We start from the raw sequence: 21,098 nt of genomic DNA on the forward strand, positions 1-21,098 counted from the left end.
TATTAACATGTCAGTAAGATGTGAAACTTTAATGATTGAGACCATGAACATATGCAGAAAGTGTTTAAACTCTGACCTGTAGATCAGACTGTGACAGGAAGGATCACTTCTCAAAATGATGGAAAATATTGTGTAAACATTGTTATTTGTTTAACTGCAAGTTCACACAGAGCTGCAGTCTTATCTGCACCATCTCTGCACTGAAACAAACCTCAATGATCTTTTGTTGTTTCCTTCATCAGCCTGCAGAGTTAAAATGAGGAAGAACATTTACTATAGAAACTGTGCTTTAACTGCTACATTAACTATTTGCAGGTATTAAAGTAAAAGAAAAAAAAAAGATTACACATCTTTACTGTAACAGTGCCAGAGCTGACAGGTGGGGAGGTCCAGACTAGGAAGAAGAAATTAGAAGAACGAAAGAGAAGGAAAGAGAGAGAAAGAGAAAAAAGAGGTAGCGATACAGAAAACAAACAGCACCTGAAAGAGAGCAGAAGGAAGACAGAGACCCCATGAGGAGAGCTTCTGAGAACCAGAGGCAACGGGCAGCCGACCCTCCCAGAGTCCAGGGACCCGTCACAAGCTGAGGACAAGGCCCAGGGCTGTGATCACATGCACATAATATACAAGGACAAACAATCATCCACATCAAACCACCGCTCTAAAACACTTCAAAAACTCTGGTGTGGATGTGGTGTCTGGTGTGGTTACTTATTCTTGTTAGCAAACTTCAGTAAATGTAAAGAGGAAGTGGAAGTTTGCTCGAGTTATAAGTGAACTGTTTAACACAATGAAGCAACATGTGGTTTGTTGCTTTGTGCATTTTCTCAGTAGACTTTTACGATTCAAAGTTACTATGGCAACATGAGTAAAAATAAGGGCAAAAGTCTATCAGGAATAATTATTATAACATTAGATACACAGAAAAAAAACATCCGTCTACAGTCATGTTGTAGGTAATACACCACAGTATCTTCTGATCTATTAGTCTACACATCACTGAATCATTTGGACAGATTAACATTTGTGGAATCACACAGTGTTTAAGTCTCAGTTATTTATTTATGTTGACTGGAGGGTGTAAGTTGAAACTTCTGTGATCTGGAAGACTTTGTGATGACCCACAGGTAAGTCTCTGTGTTCATGTGATCAGTTATCTGTAACTCAGTTTTCTTCATTTGTTACCATCGAGGCCTGAAACTATCAGCTTCATAATAAAGGTCACCTTTGTTTGGTACTCTGAGTCCTGCTCTGGATATGGGTCTGCTTTTTGAACTGACTCTGAACACAATCACATGATCTTGGTTGGTAACATGTGGTGTTCAACACAAACATCATTATTACAGTGTTTCAATCATTGTTTCACATCATCAGTTTGTTTTATTTTATTGTGTTTACATGTAGTCAGAGGCTGAGGTCAGTGTGCATCTGCACATACATGTCAAAGCAAGACAAAGAACAGTCTGCAGAATAAATGAGTTCCTGCTTTACTTTGAAATGACAACAGATAATAAATATAACTTTGAATTTATCTATGAATTTAATTGTTCTTTAGTTGGTGAAACATAAAGGTCTTTAGTCTCACGTCAGCCACACACTGAGTCATTTCCTGTGTTTGGGTCTCCACAAAACTTAAAACCAGAATTTAACCACAAGGTGAAAACTTTCACAGGTCTGAGGTCAAAGGAGCCTTTTCACTATATGACTGCATGATGATGTTTCAGCTAAGAGTCGAATAAAATAAACATATTTTAATGCAGCCTAAAGTAAGAATTTAATTTTAATTTAGCAGTTAAACAATTAAAAGGAGAAAAATGATTTAAAAAGGCTTTTGTGAAAATACAGGCACCAAAGTAGAAAAGCTGTTTTGGTTATATTCACTCTCAGTGACTCCCAGTCTGCAGAAACCTGCCAGGAGACAAATATTAGTGGATATTGCAGCCAAAAAATCCCCCAAACGGGCAAAAGAAATATCCTGACATGAAGCAACAGAACAGCTTTGTATATTATAGAGAAAGGAAACAACACAACAAAAGAAACAAGCTTCTATGTTTGCAGTGGACAGGAAATATAAACATGTCAACCAACTGCTGCGGTCAAAGCTACACGAGCTGTTTAAGTTTCATGTCAAAGGGCAGGAAGCACAGAGAGACCAATCAGAATAAGAGCCTGTAGAAAAACTCTTGTTGTATCTATATTAAACACAACTTCTCCTTTTTCTGCAAACTAAAACTGTTTGATTATCTGAGGATCAGAGTGCAGCCGGCTGGATGTGACGATGGGGCACTCTTTGCTCTGCATGATGGGCTTTTTCTGTAAGTACACATCTGGCATTGTTTGAATGGCAGCGATTAATGAAAATGTTTCTGATCTGTGAGAATTACAGTGAGTCACTGCTTTAACCTGTTTACCTGAGAGCTGGAACAAAGCAGACTTGTGATTCTTTAAGTGTTTAAATGTTTGATACACTGCTGCTTTTTGCATCACTTATAGTTAAATGGTAAAATGGTAAATGGCCTGCATTTGTATAGCGCTTTTCTAGTCCGTAAGGACCCCAAAGCGCTTCACACTACATTCAGTCATTCACACACACATTCACACACTGGCGATGGCAAGCTACATTGTAGCCACAGCTGCCCTGGGGCGCACTGACAGAGGCGAGGCTGCCGGACACTGGCGCCACCGGGCCCTCTGACCACCACCAGTAGGAAAACACGGGGTTAGTATCTTGCCCAAGGATATTTGCCATGCAGCCAGGATGCAGCCTGGGATCGAACCACCGACCTTCTGATTAGTGGATGACCTGCTCTGCCACCTGAGCTACAGCCACCCCACACTGTGTTACAACAGTTTGGATTTTTATGTTTATTTTATTTTATTGTCAAACAGATTACTGGTTATTACTGTTCATCTTCAATAAAGTCTTAATTTATTTTTGTTTTGATTTTAATCGTTGTATAATGGCTGATGAGGTTTTATTCATTATTTTAGTGCTCAGTACTGTCATCTGTGGAAATGCTGAAGGTAAGAAATGATTATTTTCTTCCTGTTCATATATGTAGCTGTTATCTCCTATAATGTGCTCAATAATATCCTCCCTGTGTTTACATGTTATCTTCTGCACAGGCTCAATGCTTCTATTCAGCCTGTGCAGTTAAACATAAATGGCTTCAGTAAGCGCTCCATGTGGAGACTGTGGCGTTCTTCAGAGCTTTTACTGATGTACCATTTGTACCACTTTCAGTCTGTAAAACTGTAACAACAAAACAGAGCAGGTACATTTAATCTCAGTGTAGATGCACAAATGTCACATGACCAATGCAAGATCATAACATTAACAATAAATGGACAAAGCCTGTCAAGTGACGTAAATACAAATACCACATACTGACATGTTTTATGCTAACAGGCAAAACAAAGCACTAACAGTTAGCTTACAGTAGTAATGTAACAAACTTCACAGACCCACAAGAAGGACAGAGCACTAATATGTAGAAACAATCCATCATCTCCCCAAACTTACACTTTATCCCATCTCAAGAGCAGCAGATGCAGAACTATCACAGACACGGAGCTCTGGCCATTATTACTCGGCACTTCCTCCATTTAACCACTAGTTGGCGGACTTTGACATGAGCAGACCAGGAAGAAGCAGATGAATAAATGCGACCCGTCATATAGCAAACTTGAAACAAACTATATTTCAGGAATAACCTGAGGGACAAAATATTGTATATGATACAGCTCACACTCCACTGCATTTATTGGTTAAAATATTAAAAGATCATATCAAGAGTGCAACCATGTGAGCAGATGTTTCACTCAGCCGATACACAAACTTTATATTTACTAGAGTTTGTTGCCTTGAAACTGACTGATTTCCTTTTCATGAGTATTTATCTGTCCATCCTCACACATCACAGTTATGATTCACAAGATGCTGATGAACTGGAGGATCAATCTAATGTATTACAGCACAGCGTGATGAGTTTAGGGTAAATGCAGGTAACTCAAATCTGAAAACAGACTCAACCACAGATCAGCCAGTTAAAGTCCTGCCTGAAGACTTTAATCAGTCTTATTATGAATTTTTACTCTCAGTTATTTATAGTGTCATGGTGTGCTGTCTGCCTCAGTGTCCTCTTGAAAAAACCTCTGAAAGTTGTTAAAGTCATGAATGAATAAGACTTCACATACACAAGAGTAACAAGTAAAACAAACTGGACAAAGTGCCATCGATATAGATTTATTCATTTGTCACTGTCATGGTCTTTCATCATTTTAGTCTGAGTGCTTCTTCCTCATCTTTGTTTAGCTTTTTAAAAAAATATTTCCTCTTTAATTTGAAGGTTTGTTTCTTTCATATATAAATAGTTCTGCTGTGTCTTGTCAGTCTTTGTCAGAGCATCTGTGAACACTCACGTGTGTTCATCTCTTAGTTGTTTCTATTGACAGTTTATTTATTTCTAGTTTTACGTTTTGATTCTTTATATGTTTCCATTTTTAGACTATTTAGGTATTAAAGTTCAGTTTTATTTAAGTTATTTTGCTTCCTGCATTTGAGTTCACACCTCTGCACTCCACTCATTGTTACAGAGACACATATTTACAAGTGTGTGGACTCTACTGGAAGAATGGACACAAAATACTTTTTCTCTAATTTGGTGTTTCTATGATAGTAGCTTAGTTTGGAGATTTTACTGTAGCAAAGTCATGTGTATATATATTAACCCTCGTGTGCATTTTATTATCTCTGTGTGTGATCAGGTTTGTAAATATGTCGAAACATCTGTGTGCACAGATATTATCAGCTGGAAAGTCTTAAAGTTTTGCATGAAGCACTTAAAATACAGACGTGTGGTCAAGTTTCAGCTCACCTACTCTCTTTGTTGTCTGTTTTTATTACTTGTGACCTTTGCTGCACTGCTGCTGTGACAGATCCACAGATGAGTGTAGAAGGTTTTCTGTAATCGAGGGTTCATTAACCCTGAGCTCAGGCTCACAGGCTCAGGCTTTCTGTCACACTCAGAACAAACCACCAGGTGGCGTATTACTCAGCCAGGCTCACCTGCTCTTCACCTTGTATTTGAGTCTCAGTTGCAGTAGGAAATAAAACCAGCTGGAACATCTGTGTGGCAGATGTGGTGGGTTTCTCCTTCTTCCACTAAAAGGACCACAATTATAGCCTCATATTTGTCTAAGTTACAGAACTTAAAGTCAAGGCCATTCTGACAGCAGACAGCACAACCACACCAGCAGGGGGCAGTGTGACACTGACCTGTGAGGTGAATTACTCTGTTCAGAAAAACCTCATCTGAAAATGAGATCATCTCTTTTAGCTCTAAGAGTGCAATCTCTGTCTCTGATGGAGGCGTCTACACCTGCAGAGGAAGGAGAAGAAACACGAATTTAGTCACAACTAAAAGCGATTCAGTCATTATTCAGGAAACTGATGAGTTTAAAAAATTTTGAGAGTTGAAAAACGTCTTCTCCAAATTGTAATGGAAATCAATATTCACTAATCACCAGTACTTAAACCACTAAATCTGTCAAATTATTAATTATTAGGCTCAGTACATTGTTTCACCTTTGTTCAGTCTTCAGATCACTTACAGACACAGAGGAGTTCATGGTGCTGTTTTGTCTTTTTAGAGTGATTTAAAAAACAGTTTGTGCTCCTTTCCTGGTTACTGAACCTTTACTCTTAGTTTTTCTTTGCCAGTTTTGACTTTGGTGCCACATAAAAACTTTGTATTTCACATTTTATGAACAGTTTATGAGAGCAGAGCAGCCTCCAGCTTTGAATCCATCACTGGAGGTTTAACAACATTGTTAGGAAACAACAGCTAACTGATGACTCATTGATTATATGTTCATAAATGTATAAATATGGAAATGTAAATATGTAGAAATAAATGCAAACTGTTGAATATAAAGATCCGTTAATTACCTGATTTAATTTATTTATTTAAAAGAAAGAACTTTTTGATTTTCAAGTCCAATTATCAGTGTGCTAATGATATATTTTTGTTTGAACAGCTTTGCCTAAGCCCACTGTGACACTGCAGCCATCCTGGACTCAGATATACAGCGGTGAGATATACAGCGGTGAGACAGTCACTGTCAGATGTGAGATTCAGGGAGGTGAAGGAGCTCAGTGGACGTATGAATGGAATCCAGCCAAGTTAAACACACCTCCAACATCCAATGAATACACAATCAGCAGTGTTAGTGAGTCTGATGGTGGAGGATACAGCTGTCGGGCCACAAGAGGCTCCTCCTGGACAGAGTGGAGTGATGTCATCACACTGAATGTAAAACGTAAGTTGGAGATATTTCACTCACACTATGTTTTTTTAATTTATATTGTAACACACCGAAGGCTTTTTTGTTTATTTGTTGTTTATTATCAAAAGTAGCAAAAATGGCTTTGATAAAAATTAACAGTAAAGACTCAAAGTTAAACATCTGAAGTATGAAAAAAAGATTTTGTTATATTGTCATATGTTATAATATTTTTATATTTTTAATGTTGAATTTCTTATCTATAAAATAGTGTAGAAGACATTTCTTACTTCTTAAATTACTGTTTGTAATTATGCTATTAAATAGTGGCAATTATAACATAAGTAATTCTTTGGATATACATTTTTAAACAAAGTAAAACAAATTAAAATGTGTCTCTGTGCTGAGACCTGGTGGAACTCAAAAAGGTTTTAATTCTTTCAGCTGACTGAAAGCTCTCACCACCTGCAACAGTCACAGGCAGCTTCCTGCAGGAACCTGGTCACAGCAGAGGTCTTGCATCTATTTGAACCCTTTTATATGCCAACACCTCACTGCTGATATTTATGGCAGCTCTGAACTATAATTATTTATGGTGGATCTGTCTTCTCCTGTGCTTGTTTATCATCCCCTCAAGCTAAACAAGGATTTTATTTCCACCCTTTTATTTGGAATCATATAAAGATTTGACAGCATTCTAACTCTTGGGGATTTTAATGTTTGCTGCCCATCAAACTCCTATAAAACACCCTTCCAACAGATGACATGAGTTTTACAGTCTATTTAAAAGTTTTGCTAGACTGCTGTGATGACATAAAATCATGGTTGGCAATTCATTTTTTTGAATGTAAACGATCAAAAAAATTGTATTATTTGAACCTTCAGACCCTCGTTTTGCTCGTGTAACCTTGTTCCTCTGAAAAAGTTCAGAACTCTCTTTGAAAAAAATCTGCAGGTGATCCTTGATGACAGTTTCTCATTTGAGAAATAAATAAATTGTGTTGTAAAAGGGTTCGGGCATTTGCAAAAATGACGTTCGTTATGTCATCTGCTCACTTTAAGAAAGTAATTCATGCATTTATTTCATCCATTCTTGTGTAATATGCTTTATTTTGGTAGCAGTCAGGCTATAATGATTATTTAATTGTTTGTTTTTAAGTCTCTGAATGGATTCACTCCCTCGTAGCTCTCTGATCTTTTAAATAAACAAACTCCAAACAGAACTCTAAGGTCAGCTGAAAAGTTGCTTCTATTTGTTCCTAGAAGCAGACTAAAACACAGGTTAAGACTAAGACTGGGCCTTTGTGATTGTTTTGCCTGAACTTTGGCACAGTTTGCCCTTCAAATTACTCTTTGATTACCAAATAAATAGTGTGCAGAAAAAAAAATACAATTCCCAAGGGGCCTCCCTCAACTGGACACATTTGACATAAAAGACTCAGCTCCTCCTTCAGATATCAGTGGGCTGGTTCAATTTCAGGAGTGTGGGTGTGGGCAGAGGCAGTGGGACAGCTAAGCCTGAGCCAGTGGTTTGATCTGTTTGTCTTGCCAGCAGGTCAGCAGATAAGTGATTTAGCATATATATGTACAAAGGGTCTGACTGCACCAACTAACTGCATGTTGACTAAAAAACACACAAACACATTGTTTTCTGTTAGAAGTGAAGTAAGTTGACTAATAGTAGGAAAGCTTTTCATGCAGACTTCCTCTGAGTTTAATTTCCACCTGTCTCACTTTCCTATTTAAAAAAAAACAGTCCTTACTTCTAACAGACCCATCCTACAGTCTCTTTGTCCTGCAGAGGTGCTGCTCTAGCCTCTTCTTTGTTGAAAAAAACAAAACTAACGCTATGAAACATAAACATTTAAAAGTACAGTGTGAAGCAAACAATATTTTGTGGTGATAGGTTAATAATTTTTATCACTTTTCTTCCTCTTACGGTGCCCCTGCCTAGATTACTGCAACAGTCTAAGCAAACAATCAGCTGAATGACTGCAGACCAAACAGATTTAAGCTGCCAGGCTTTGAGCTCAAACACATCACATAGGATCCCAGCACTCCCATTTTTCATACTGGCTCCCAGCTTCACGCTGATTTTAACCTCAAAGTAAATGTAAAGCAGAAAAATCTGTGAGTTTTGGAGTATAAATAAAATATAACTTTACAAAGTAAATTCTAATACATTTTATATTAAAATGTTGTGTTACAGTGTGAAAGCTATAAATTGTTTTATTGTGACTTTGTTTTGATTTTCAGACTTCAAACTGTCTGTGAATCATTTGCTTTGCATTCACTCTACTCTTACGTTATAAAGAGCAGAGTTTTCATGTTTCTCTTCTAACTGGATCATTCTTATGTGAACAGTTCCCACTAAGCCCACTGTGACCCTGCAGCCATCCTGGACTCAGATATACAGCGGTGAGACAGTCACTGTCAGATGTGAGATTCAGGGAGGTGAAGGAGCTCAGTGGACGTATGAATGGAGACGAGGCCAGGTTAACATACCTGAAACATCCAGTGAATACAGAATCAGCAGCGCTGCTGAGTCTGACAATGAAGAATACAGCTGCCGGGGCAGAAGAAGCTTTTCCTGGACAGAGTGGAGTGACATCATCGCATTCAGAGTATTATGTAAGTTGGACACGTTTCACACATTTTAATTACAATGTTTCATCCAAAAACACAACAAAATTCTTTGTATTGCGACAACACAACAGGTTTTGTTTTTAATTTTGTGTGATTATTTGGATATATTGGAGGTTTAACAGCATTGTTTGCAAACAACAGCTAACTTACAGCTCATAGGTTACATGTTCATAAATGTATAAATAAATGCAAATATGTAGAAATAAGTAAACAATCAAATATAAAGATCAGTAAATTACCTGGTTTAATTTATTTAATAAAAACAAAACATTTTATTGTTGATTTTCAAGTCAAATTATCAGTCTGCTAATGATATCTGTTTATTTGATCAGCTCCTCCTAAGCCCACTGTGACCCTTCAGCCACCTTGGCCTCAGATATACAGCGGTGTGATATACAGCGGTGAGACAGTCACTGTCAGATGTGAGATTCAGGGAGGTGAAGGAGCTCAGTGGACGTATGAATGGAGTCTAGCCAAGTTAAACACATCTCCAACATCCAATGAATACACAATCAGCAGTGTTAGTGAGTCTGATGGTGGAGGATACAGCTGTCGGGCCACAAGAGGCTCCTCCTGGACAGAGTGGAGTGATGTCATCACACTGAATGTAAAACGTAAGTTGGAGATATTTCACTCACACTATGTGTTTTTAATTTATATTGTAACACACCGAAGGCTTTTTTGTTTATTTGTTGTTTATTATCAAAAGTAGCAAAAATGGCTTTGATAAAAATTAACAGTAAAGACTCAAAGTTAAACATCTGAAGTATGAAAAAGATTTTGTTATATTGTTATATGTTATAATATTTTTATATTTTTAATGTTGAATTTCTTATCTATAAAATAGTGTAGAAGACATTTCTTACTTCTTAAATTACTGTTTGTAATTATGCTATTAAATAGTGGCAATTATAACATAAGTAATTCTTTGGATATACATTTTTAAACAAAGTAAAACAAATTAAAATGTGTCTCTGTGCTGAGACCTGGTGGAATTCAAAAAGGTTTTAATTCGTTCAGCTGACTGAAAGCTCTCACCACCTGCAACAGTCACAGGCAGCTTCCTGCAGGAACCTGGTCACAGCAGAGGTCTTGCATCTATTTGAACCCTTTTATATGCCAACACCTCACTGCTGATATTTATGGCAGCTCTGAACTATAATTATTTATGGTGGATCTGTCTCCTCCTGTGCTTGTTTATCATCCCCTCAAGTTAAACAAGGATTTTATTTCCACCCTTTTCTTTGGAATCATATAAAGATTTGACAGCATTCTAACTCTTGGGGATTTTAATGTTTGCTGCCCATCAAACTCCTATAAAACACCCTTCCAACAGATGACATGAGTTTTACAGTCTATTTAAAAGTTTTGCTAGACTGCTGTGATGACATAAAATCATGGTTGGCAATTCATTTTTTTGAATGTAAACGATCAAAAAAATTGTATTATTTGAACCTTCAGACCCTCGTTTTGCTCGTGTAACCTTGTTCCTCTGAAAAAGTTCAGAACTCTCTTTGAAAAAAATCTGCAGGTGATCTTTGATGACAGTTTCTCATTTGAGAAATAAATAAATTGTGTTGTAAAAGGGTTCGGGCATTTGCAAAAATGACGTTCGTTATGTCATCTGCTCACTTTAAGAAAGTAATTCATGCATTTATTTCATCCATTCTTGTGTAATATGCTTTATTTTGGTAGCAGTCAGGCTATAATGATTATTTAATTGTTTGTTTTTAAGTCTCTGAATGGATTTACTCCCTCGTAGCTCTCTGATCTTTTAAATAAACAAACTCCAAACAGAACTCTAAGGTCAGCTGAAAAGTTGCTTCTATTTGTTCCTAGAAGCAGACTAAAACACAGGCTAAGACTAAGACTGGGCCTTTGTGATTGTTTTGCCTGAACTTTTGGCACAGTTTGCCCTTCAAATTACTCTTTGATTACCAAATAAATAGTGTGCAGAAAAAAAAAATACAATTCCCAAGGGGCCTCCCTCAACTGGACACATTTGACATAAAAGACTCACCTCCTCCTTCAGATATCAGTGGGCTGGTTCAATTTCAGGAGTGTGGGTGCAGAGGCAGTGGGACAGCTAAGCCTGAGCCAGTGGTTTGATCTGTTTGTCTTGCCAGCAGGTTAGCAGATAAGTGATTTAGCATATATATGTACAAAGGGTCTGACTGCACCAACTAACTGCATGTTGACTAAAAAACACACAAACACATTGTTTTCTGTTAGAAGTGAAGTAAGTTGACTAATAGTAGGAAAGCTTTTCATGCAGACTTCCTCTGAGTTTAATTTCCACCTGTCTCACTTTTCTATTTAAAAAAAAACAGTCCTTACTTCTAACAGACCCATCCTACAGTCTCTTTGTCCTGCAGAGGTGCTGCTCTAGCGTCTTCTTTGTTGAAAAAAACAAAACTAACGCTATGAAACATAAACATTTAAAAGTACAGTGTGAAGCAAACAATATTTTGTGGTGACAGGTTAATAATTTTTATCACTTTTCTTCCTCTTACGGTGCCCCTGCCTAGATTACTGCAACAGTCTAAGCAAACAATCAGCTGAATGACTGCAGACCAAACAGATTTAAGCTGCCAGGCTTTGAGCTCAAACACATCACATAGGATCCCAGCACTCCCATTTTTCATACTGGCTCCCAGCTTCACGCTGATTTTAACCTCAAAGTAAATGTAAAGCAGAAAAATCTGTGAGTTTTGGAGTATAAATAAAATATAACTTTACAAAGTAAATTCTAATACATTTTATATTAAAATGTTGTGTTACAGTGTGAAAGCTATAAATTGTTTTATTGTGACTTTGTTTTGATTTTCAGACTTCAAACTGTCTGTGAATCATTTGCTTTGCAGTCACTCTACTCTTACGTTATAAAGAGCAGAGTTTTCATGTTTCTCTTCTAACTGGATCATTATTATGTGAACAGTTCCCACTAAGCCCACTGTGACCCTGCAGCCATCCTGGACTCAGATATACAGCGGTGAGACAGTCACTGTCAGATGTGAGATTCATGGAGGTGAAGGAGCTCAGTGGATGTATGAATGGAGACGAGGCCAAGTAAACATAGGTCATACATCCAGTGAATACAGAATCATCAGAGCTACTGAGTCTGACAATGAAGAATACAGCTGTCGGGGCAGAAGAAGCTTTTCCTGGACAGAGTGGAGTGACATCATCACATTCAGAGTATTATGTAAGTTGGACACGTTTCACACATTTTAATTACAATGTTTCATCCAAAAACACAACAAAATTCTTTGTATTGCGACAACACAACAGGTTTTGTTTTTAATTTTGTGTGATTATTTGGATATATTGGAGGTTTAACAGCATTGTTTGCAAACAACAGCTAACTTACAGCTCATAGGTTACATGTTCATAAATGTATAAATAAATGCAAATATGTAGAAATAAGTAAACAATCAAATATAAAGATCAGTAAATTACCTGGTTTAATTTATTTAATAAAAACAAAACATTTTATTGTTGATTTTCAAGTCAAATTATCAGTCTGCTAATGATATCTGTTTATTTGATCAGCTCCTCCTAAGCCCACTGTGACCCTTCAGCCACCTTGGCCTCAGATATACAGCGGTGTGATATACAGCGGTGAGACAGTCACTGTCAGATGTGAGATTCAGGGAGGTGAAGGAGCTCAGTGGACGTATGAATGGAGTCTAGCCAAGTTAAACACATCTCCAACATCCAATGAATACACAATCAGCAGTGTTAGTGAGTCTGATGGTGGAGGATACAGCTGTCGGGCCACAAGAGGCTCCTCCTGGACAGAGTGGAGTGATGTCATCACACTGAATGTAAAACGTAAGTTGGAGATATTTCACTCACACTATGTGTTTTTAATTTATATTGTAACACACCGAAGGCTTTTTTGTTTATTTGTTGTTTATTATCAAAAGTAGCAAAAATGGCTTTGATAAAAATTAACAGTAAAGACTCAAAGTTAAACATCTGAAGTATGAAAAAGATTTTGTTATATTGTTATATGTTATAATATTTTTATATTTTTAATGTTGAATTTCTTATCTATAAAATAGTGTAGAAGACATTTCTTACTTCTTAAATTACTGTTTGTAATTATGCTATTAAATAGTGGCAATTATAACATAAGTAATTCTTTGGATATACATTTTTAAACAAAGTAAAACAAATTAAAATGTGTCTCTGTGCTGAGACCTGGTGGAATTCAAAAAGGTTTTAATTCGTTCAGCTGACTGAAAGCTCTCACCACCTGCAACAGTCACAGGCAGCTTCCTGCAGGAACCTGGTCACAGCAGAGGTCTTGCATCTATTTGAACCCTTTTATATGCCAACACCTCACTGCTGATATTTATGGCAGCTCTGAACTATAATTATTTATGGTGGATCTGTCTCCTCCTGTGCTTGTTTATCATCCCCTCAAGTTAAACAAGGATTTTATTTCCACCCTTTTCTTTGGAATCATATAAAGATTTGACAGCATTCTAACTCTTGGGGATTTTAATGTTTGCTGCCCATCAAACTCCTATAAAACACCCTTCCAACAGATGACATGAGTTTTACAGTCTATTTAAAAGTTTTGCTAGACTGCTGTGATGACATAAAATCATGGTTGGCAATTCATTTTTTTGAATGTAAACGATCAAAAAAATTGTATTATTTGAACCTTCAGACCCTCGTTTTGCTCGTGTAACCTTGTTCCTCTGAAAAAGTTCAGAACTCTCTTTGAAAAAAATCTGCAGGTGATCTTTGATGACAGTTTCTCATTTGAGAAATAAATAAATTGTGTTGTAAAAGGGTTCGGGCATTTGCAAAAATGACGTTCGTTATGTCATCTGCTCACTTTAAGAAAGTAATTCATGCATTTATTTCATCCATTCTTGTGTAATATGCTTTATTTTGGTAGCAGTCAGGCTATAATGATTATTTAATTGTTTGTTTTTAAGTCTCTGAATGGATTCACTCCCTCGTAGCTCTCTGATCTTTTAAATAAACAAACTCCAAACAGAACTCTAAGGTCAGCTGAAAAGTTGCTTCTATTTGTTCCTAGAAGCAGACTAAAACACAGGCTAAGACTAAGACTGGGCCTTTGTGATTGTTTTGCCTGAACTTTTGGCACAGTTTGCCCTTCAAATTACTCTTTGATTACCAAATAAATAGTGTGCAGAAAAAAAAAATACAATTCCCAAGGGGCCTCCCTCAACTGGACACATTTGACATAAAAGACTCACCTCCTCCTTCAGATATCAGTGGGCTGGTTCAATTTCAGGAGTGTGGGTGCAGAGGCAGTGGGACAGCTAAGCCTGAGCCAGAGGTTTGATCTGTTTGTCTTGCCAGCAGGTTAGCAGATAAGTGATTTAGCATATATATGTACAAAGGGTCTGACTGCACCAACTAACTGCATGTTGACTAAAAAACACACAAACACATTGTTTTCTGTTAGAAGTGAAGTAAGTTGACTAATAGTAGAAAAGCTTTTCATGCAGACTTCCTCTGAGTTTAATTTCCACCTGTCTCACTTTTCTATTTAAAAAAAAAAACAGTCCTTACTTCTAACAGACCCATCCTACAGTCTCTTTGTCCTGCAGAGGTGCTGCTCTAGCCTCTTCTTTGTTGAAAAAAACAAAACTAACGCTATGAAACATAAACATTTAAAAGTACAGTGTGAAGCAAACATTATTTTGTGGTGATAGGTTAATAATTTTTATCACTTTTCTTCCTCTTACGGTGCCCCTGCCTAGATTACTGCAACAGTCTAAGCAAACAATCAGCTGAATGACTGCAGACCAAACAGATTTAAGCTGCCAGGCTTTGAGCTCAAACACATCACATAGGATCCCAGCACTCCCATTTTTCATACTGGCTCCCAGCTTCACGCTGATTTTAACCTCAAAGTAAATGTAAAGCAGAAAAAACTGTGAGTTTTGGAGTATAAATAAAATATAACTTTACAAAGTAAATTCTAATACATTTTATATTAAAATATTGTGTTACAGTGTGAAAGCTATAAATTGTTTTATTGTGACTTTGTTTTGATTTTCAGACTTCAAACTGTCTGTGAATCATTTGCTTTGCAGTCACTCTACTCTTACGTTATAAACAGCAGAGTTTTCATGTTTCTCTTCTAACTGGATCATTCTTATGTGAACAGTTCCCAGTAAGCCCACTGTGACCCTGCAGCCATCCTGGACTCAGATATACAGCGGTGAGACAGTCACTGTCAGATGTGAGATTCAGGGAGGTGAAGGAGCTCAGTGGACGTATGAATGGAGACGAGGCCAGGTTAACATACCTGAAACATCCAGTGAATACACAATCATCAGAGCTGCTGAGTCTGACAATGAAGAATACAGCTGCCGGGGCAGAAGAAGCTTTTCCTGGACAGAGTGGAGTGACATCATCGCATTCAGAGTATTATGTAAGTTGGACACGTTTCACACATTTTAATTTATACTGCACAATGTTTCATCCAAAAACACAACAAAATTCTTTGTATTGCAACAACACAACAGGTTTTGTTTTTAATTTTGTGTGATTATTTGGATATATTGGAGGTTTAACAGCATTGTTTGCAAACAACAGCTAACTTACAGCTCATAGGTTACATGTTCATAAATGTATAAATAAATGCAAATATGTAGAAATAAGTAAACAGTCAAATATAAAGATCAGTAAATTACCTGGTTTAATTTATTTAATAAAAACAAAACATTTTATTGTTGATTTTCGAGTCAAATTATCAGTCTGCTAATGATATCTGTTTATTTGAACAGCTCCTCCTAAGCCCACTGTGACCCTGCAGCCATCCTGGACTCAGATATACAGCGGTGAGACAGTCACTGTCAGATGTGAGATTCAGGGAGGTGAAGGAGCTCAGTGGACGTATGAATGGAGTCCAGCCAAGTTAAACACACCTCCAACATCCAATGACTACAAAATCTTCACAGCTACTGAGTCTGACAGAGGAGAATACAGCTGCCGGGGTAGACGAGGTTCTTTCTGGACAGAGTGGAGTGATGTCATTACATTGACTGTCTTATGTAAGTTGAACATATTTCTTTCATTTTAATTTCAAAAACAAAACAAAATAATTTCATCAGTACTGTGGTTTCTGGGGTATTTGTTAACACAGTGGAGTGACATCATCACACTGACTGTGTCATGTAAGTTGGGCATATTTCACCTTTTTTTTAAAAAAAATTCTATTGCACAACGTTGAATGCAAAAACAAGAAAATATCACGTCTTTCAATAAAACTGCAGGCTTTCTTCTCATTTTAGTATCAAAAGTAGCGTAAAACAAGTTTTAAAGTGTGGTATCGCAAGAAATTAGTTGGTTATATAAATATATGAGTATGCATAATAGTTATTATTCATAGATACCTACATCCTAAGTTCCTGTTATTCATCTGAAAGAAAAAGAATGAGTGTGTCGTTACAATGGTAATGCCAGGAGAGCCAGTAGTGGTTCTGTGTTACATTAATGTTGTAAGGAAGTGGAAGAAGAGTGTGTCCTGTAGGAGGCAGTAGAAAATGGATACTCATGTTCTGTACATGCACTGAAAAGAAGGTTCAGTAAACCAGTGTCAACGATACTTCATTGTTAGTCTCAGTTATTTTATTTCTATTTTTTGAAGATGCAACATAAAGTTTTACATAAAATCCACAGCAATCACTCACAGTGAAACTGTTATGATACGGCTGTGTGGCAGGGAGGATGTAGGACACAAACGCAAAACAATCATCAGAGCAATGAACTTAAAAGGCTGCTTTATTGCAGTGGTATAATTTTCACGAAAAGAAAAAAACTTGCAAAAACAAAATGAAACAAAAAACTGGGAACTAAAAACAAAAACACTGGGAAACCTGTCAACGAGTGACACTGATCTCAGGGAGCACGGAAACACGCAGCATGGTGAGGGGACGACGTGACACTGACAGAGAGAAACACGGGTCTGAAATACACTGAGTGAAACGAGGGAATGAGACACATGAGGGGAGAACAGTCGAGACCAGGGTGAAGCAAAACTAGAAACAGTGACAAAGGACAAGAGACCGTCAAAGTAAAACAGCAAGTATAACACGGACGAGACACTGAACATAGGGAACACGGAGCACAGAGACCAGAGAGACAAAAGACACGACTAGGGTGGGTTTTGATTATCTATTTTCCGATTAAAATCGATTCTAGCTTGAATAACGTGATATTTATTCAATAAAATCCTGAATCGATTTTCTAAATATAAATGTATTTTGCCCGAAACGCCAGAATCTCAGGTTAAACCACAAGATTTCAACAGCCACCAACCAGCTAAAACAGTAAATGAGAGCAGGCATCTGCTGTGATGCTCACACCTTTGATAAAGTCTCAACTTTTATAGATATAAAAATATGGATATGTACTGATAAGTGATCAGAATTATAATATTTCTGACTGTCTGAGGCAAAATTTCCCACATTCAAATCGAATCGACTTCTAGAAATCAGTGACGATACCCAACCCTGGACACGACTGACTGGGGAACAAGAAAATACAGTGTCCCCTCGTTTATGTCGGGAGTTAAATTCTAAAAGTAATCCACGATAGGTGAAATCTGCGAAGTAGCCAACTTTATTTTTTACAATTATTATAGATGTTTTAAGGCTGTTAAACACCTCACTACACACTTATTCACTTTTCTCAGACAGGCACGAACATTTTCACAGTTTTCTCTCTTGTTTAAACTCTCAAAGTTCAAACCTTCTAGAAAAATAAGTCCAAAATTAAAGAATGAAACCAAAGGCACCCGCGGTTGCCTTTGACGGTGCAACACGTTTTGTCGCCAGTGTTGTGTTTGTTGGGGAGAAAACTTACAAACATACAGTGCAGCACTTCAGAGTCACACTGCTAGCGATCAAAGATTTATGTAAATTTGACAAGCTGAACGCATTCTGTACTGGACAGCAGCGGTCCTTTATCGCAGGCTTTCTTGTGCTACGGACCGGATAATGTCAGACAGTATTTTCACGGACCGACCTTTAAGGTGTCACGGATAAATACATCAAATTAAAATGATACGACCAAGACAAAAACTGTGGTGTTTTGTAAATTTAATAATAAGCATGAATTCACTGTGTACTTGTGTAACTTTAATAGCAGCGTCCTCCTGAAATGCGCGAACAACATTGAGAGTAAGATCCTCCTCCTCTCTCCCTGATGCTCGCTGATCGCTATGGTAACACGTAAAAATTTCTTTCAAAATAAGAGACAAAACTACAAAAAGATAAAAATAAAGTACATGAAAATATATAATTCACCATAACGCTGAATCAGTGAGAGCCCTGTGCTTGTTTCTCTGCAACGAGCCGGTCCCACCTGGGCATAATGGGGGACAGTGACACCTGAAGTGTGTTGCTTTTGCTCAGTCTGCGCCGCAATTTGGTTTTGGAAGCTGTAACTGCAGAAAACTCCGCTTCACACAGTTATGATGTCGGAAATGGCAACAGGGTTTTTAGTGCTGTTGTGGCAATCTCGGGGTATTCTTGGGCGACACCGGCAAAGCTCATAATTTACTCATAACAACCAGGAAAAGATCCAGGGAAACCGAGTTAACAATAAAAACTCTGCAAACCATAAATTTCACACTCCAGCCTCAACTCTCGCTGCCCGGTACCAAATGACTCACGGTCCCGGCGAGGCCGCGAAAGGTGAATTGCATTGTAGCGAGGGAGAGACCACTGTAATACAAAATCAAAACACTGGTTCACAGACCCAGGACTGTGACAGAAGCATGTGGAGTTGAAAGACATATTCAGTACATTTCATAAAAAATGAAACACAAATGTAATGATCCCAGTTTATTCAGCTCAGTTGTTGCACATGCGGATTTTTCACCAGTTTTCAGCAGAGTGGAAGCAGGCAGTGGTTTAACCCACTTTTGTTTAACCCAGTTTTCTCCTGTTTTGTGGACAGCCAGGGAGGTCAGGCATTGCATCTTCCTTTTCTTGATCAGGGAAGTTTTACCCTGTGTTTTGTTTCTAGGAAGGGGGAGAGTTTTTGTTTGTTATTTTGGCCTTGGAGAGCCTGATGCTTTTAGCTTCCTGGCTCAGCTGTGTTTATTGCGAGTCTTTTCCTTTTTTTTCAGCTTTGTAAAAATAAACCTCGTCAATTCAGCAGCAGCTGTGTGGTTTTTGCGTGCGTTACACACTTTTCCCGTGTTGTTTTGCGTTTCTGTTTTGAGGGGCGTAACAGTCGTTAAATTCTTTCTACATGGTGTTCCTAATGTGAGTGAATAATCCAGCACAGCCAGTTTACAACATAGGACACATATTAAACAGGTCAATACTGATAGATAGATAGATAGATAGATAGATAGATAGATAGATAGATAGATAGATAGATAGATAGATAGATAGATAGATAGATAGATAGATAGATAGATAGATAGATAGATAGATAGATAGATAGATAGATAGATACTTTATTGATCCACAAAGCAAATTGTGTTAGAGCAGCATGATAAAAAGTGAAAATAGGGCCTTACACTATGAGACGGCGCAGGAACTTTTATATTTACAACAGTGAAAAAGAAAAGTAAAAATTAAATTTGTTAAAAACAGTTAAAGTAAAACTGATATTGTGTATAATATGTTAGGGATTTTATACCTGACAGGAAAGTAAGGTCTCAGGTTATTCAGAAGAATAACAGCCCACCGACAACTCTGGATTATATGCTCATAAATATGCAAATGTAAAGATGTAGAAATAAGTAAATAGTGCGATGTTTGAGTATAAAACTTTACAATGTACAATCTGAGAGACTGAAGTTGTTTACATGATATTGTGTGTTGATGTTCAGTCGCACAGATTTGTGCACACCTGGTTGTTTCCGTCACTTTGCTGGTAGATTCTTAATATCAGCAAATTAGGTTTAAGGTTTAATCTGATTTTTTTTTATTACCTTTTTATTGTTGATTTTCAGTCAAATTGTCACTGGGGTGAAAAAAATGTTATTACCCCTAACAAGAGCAATAAAACCAGGAAAGCGTCAATGATCGTTTTATATTTCTATAAGTCTGATGATGGGATATTTTCTCTTTGAACAGCTCCTCCTAAGCCCACTGTGACCCTGCAGTCATCCTACACTCAGATATATGGAGGAGAAATATACAAAGATACCTCAGTCACTGTCAGATGTGAGATTCATGGAGGGGAAAGAGCTCAGTGGATGTATGAATGGAGAGGAGGCCAGAAAAACATACCTGAAACATCCAGTGTATATACAATCAACAGAGTTACTGAGTCTGATGGTGGAGAATACAGCTGTCGGGGCAGAAGAAGCTCTTCCTGGACAGAGTGGAGTGACAGCACCTCATTGAAAGTAATAGGTAAGTTGGACATATTTCAAATATTTTAATTTGTACTGAACAATGTTTCATCAACTCAACAGCACTGTAGGTTTATTTTGTGTTTAGGATCAAAAGTAGTTTAAAATATCTTTTAGTGTCATTATAAAGATATTTAATAATCACTCAGTGAAACATCTGGAAAATATTTTGTTAGTTTGATGAAAGAATTCAGTCCAAATGTAATAATCCCAGTCGCTCCCATCTTGACCTCATGGCTGCACATGTGGAGTTTATCACTGCAGATCAGTTACTTCCTTTGTTTTTAGCATTTTTACATTAATTCCTCGACGTTTCAGGTTTGGCTACAATATAACCTCATTTTATGTCACGGTTCGCTTGAGGACTCACACGCAGGACTCAGAGGCACAGTCAGTATTTATTACAGTTCCACCAGGTGTATATACAAACAGTGCAGGGGATAGTGCTATATACAAAGCGGTGACAGGGAAAGGGCTCCGGGGAAATCCAGGTAGGGAAAAGACACTTGCTCCTCTTCTGGCTCTCTCTCCAAACACTCACACAAAAGGGAATCCACTCGGGGAATGGAGGGTCGGGTCCAGGGGATCTATGTACAGAAGGAAACACACGTTAGACGTTTTGCACAGGGCAGCAAAAGAGAACTTGCTCAGAGCCGGGCTGCACTGACACGAGTCACACACAACGATCCAGCGATGAGTAGAAGCCACTCCCTGTCTTAAATGCTGGCTGCGCTGATGAGGCCCAGGTGTTTCCTCTTCAGAGGGGGCGTGGGCCGAGGGCGTGAACCCACCA

The 21,098-nt window shown here is 37.7% G+C and overlaps 2 protein-coding genes across 2 annotated transcripts in view; both read left to right on the forward strand.

Annotated features, from left to right (window-relative positions):
- LOC146674914 (Fc receptor-like protein 5) overlaps window positions 1–21,098 on the forward strand; it is an 84,263-nt gene that overhangs the window by 44,592 nt on the left and 18,573 nt on the right. The window lies entirely within an intron of this gene.
- Window positions 2,279–8,945, forward strand: LOC146674915 (Fc receptor-like B). The gene is made up of 4 exons (XM_085385341.1): window positions 2,279–2,315; window positions 2,992–3,024; window positions 6,040–6,321; window positions 8,650–8,945. Exons 1-4 carry the CDS (start codon window positions 2,279–2,281, stop codon window positions 8,943–8,945), a joined length of 648 nt encoding a protein of 215 aa, XP_085241467.1.

The sequence above is a fragment of the Rhamphochromis longiceps genome, linkage group LG3, assembly GCF_057381845.1.
Source record: "Rhamphochromis longiceps isolate RC_006_pf linkage group LG3, R_longiceps_female_GT1.1, whole genome shotgun sequence".
Classification (NCBI taxonomy): domain Eukaryota; kingdom Metazoa; phylum Chordata; class Actinopteri; order Cichliformes; family Cichlidae; genus Rhamphochromis; species Rhamphochromis longiceps.

Coding starts and splice junctions, on each gene's coding strand:
- LOC146674915 (XM_085385341.1), top strand. CDS start 2,279: ATGGGGCACTCTTTGCTCTGCATGATGGGCTTTTTCT. Junction 3,025..6,039: donor CATCTGTGGAAATGCTGAAG/GTAAGAAATGAT, acceptor TTGTTTGAACAG/CTTTGCCTAAGCCCACTGTG. Junction 6,322..8,649: donor CATCACACTGAATGTAAAAC/GTAAGTTGGAGA, acceptor TTATGTGAACAG/TTCCCACTAAGCCCACTGTG.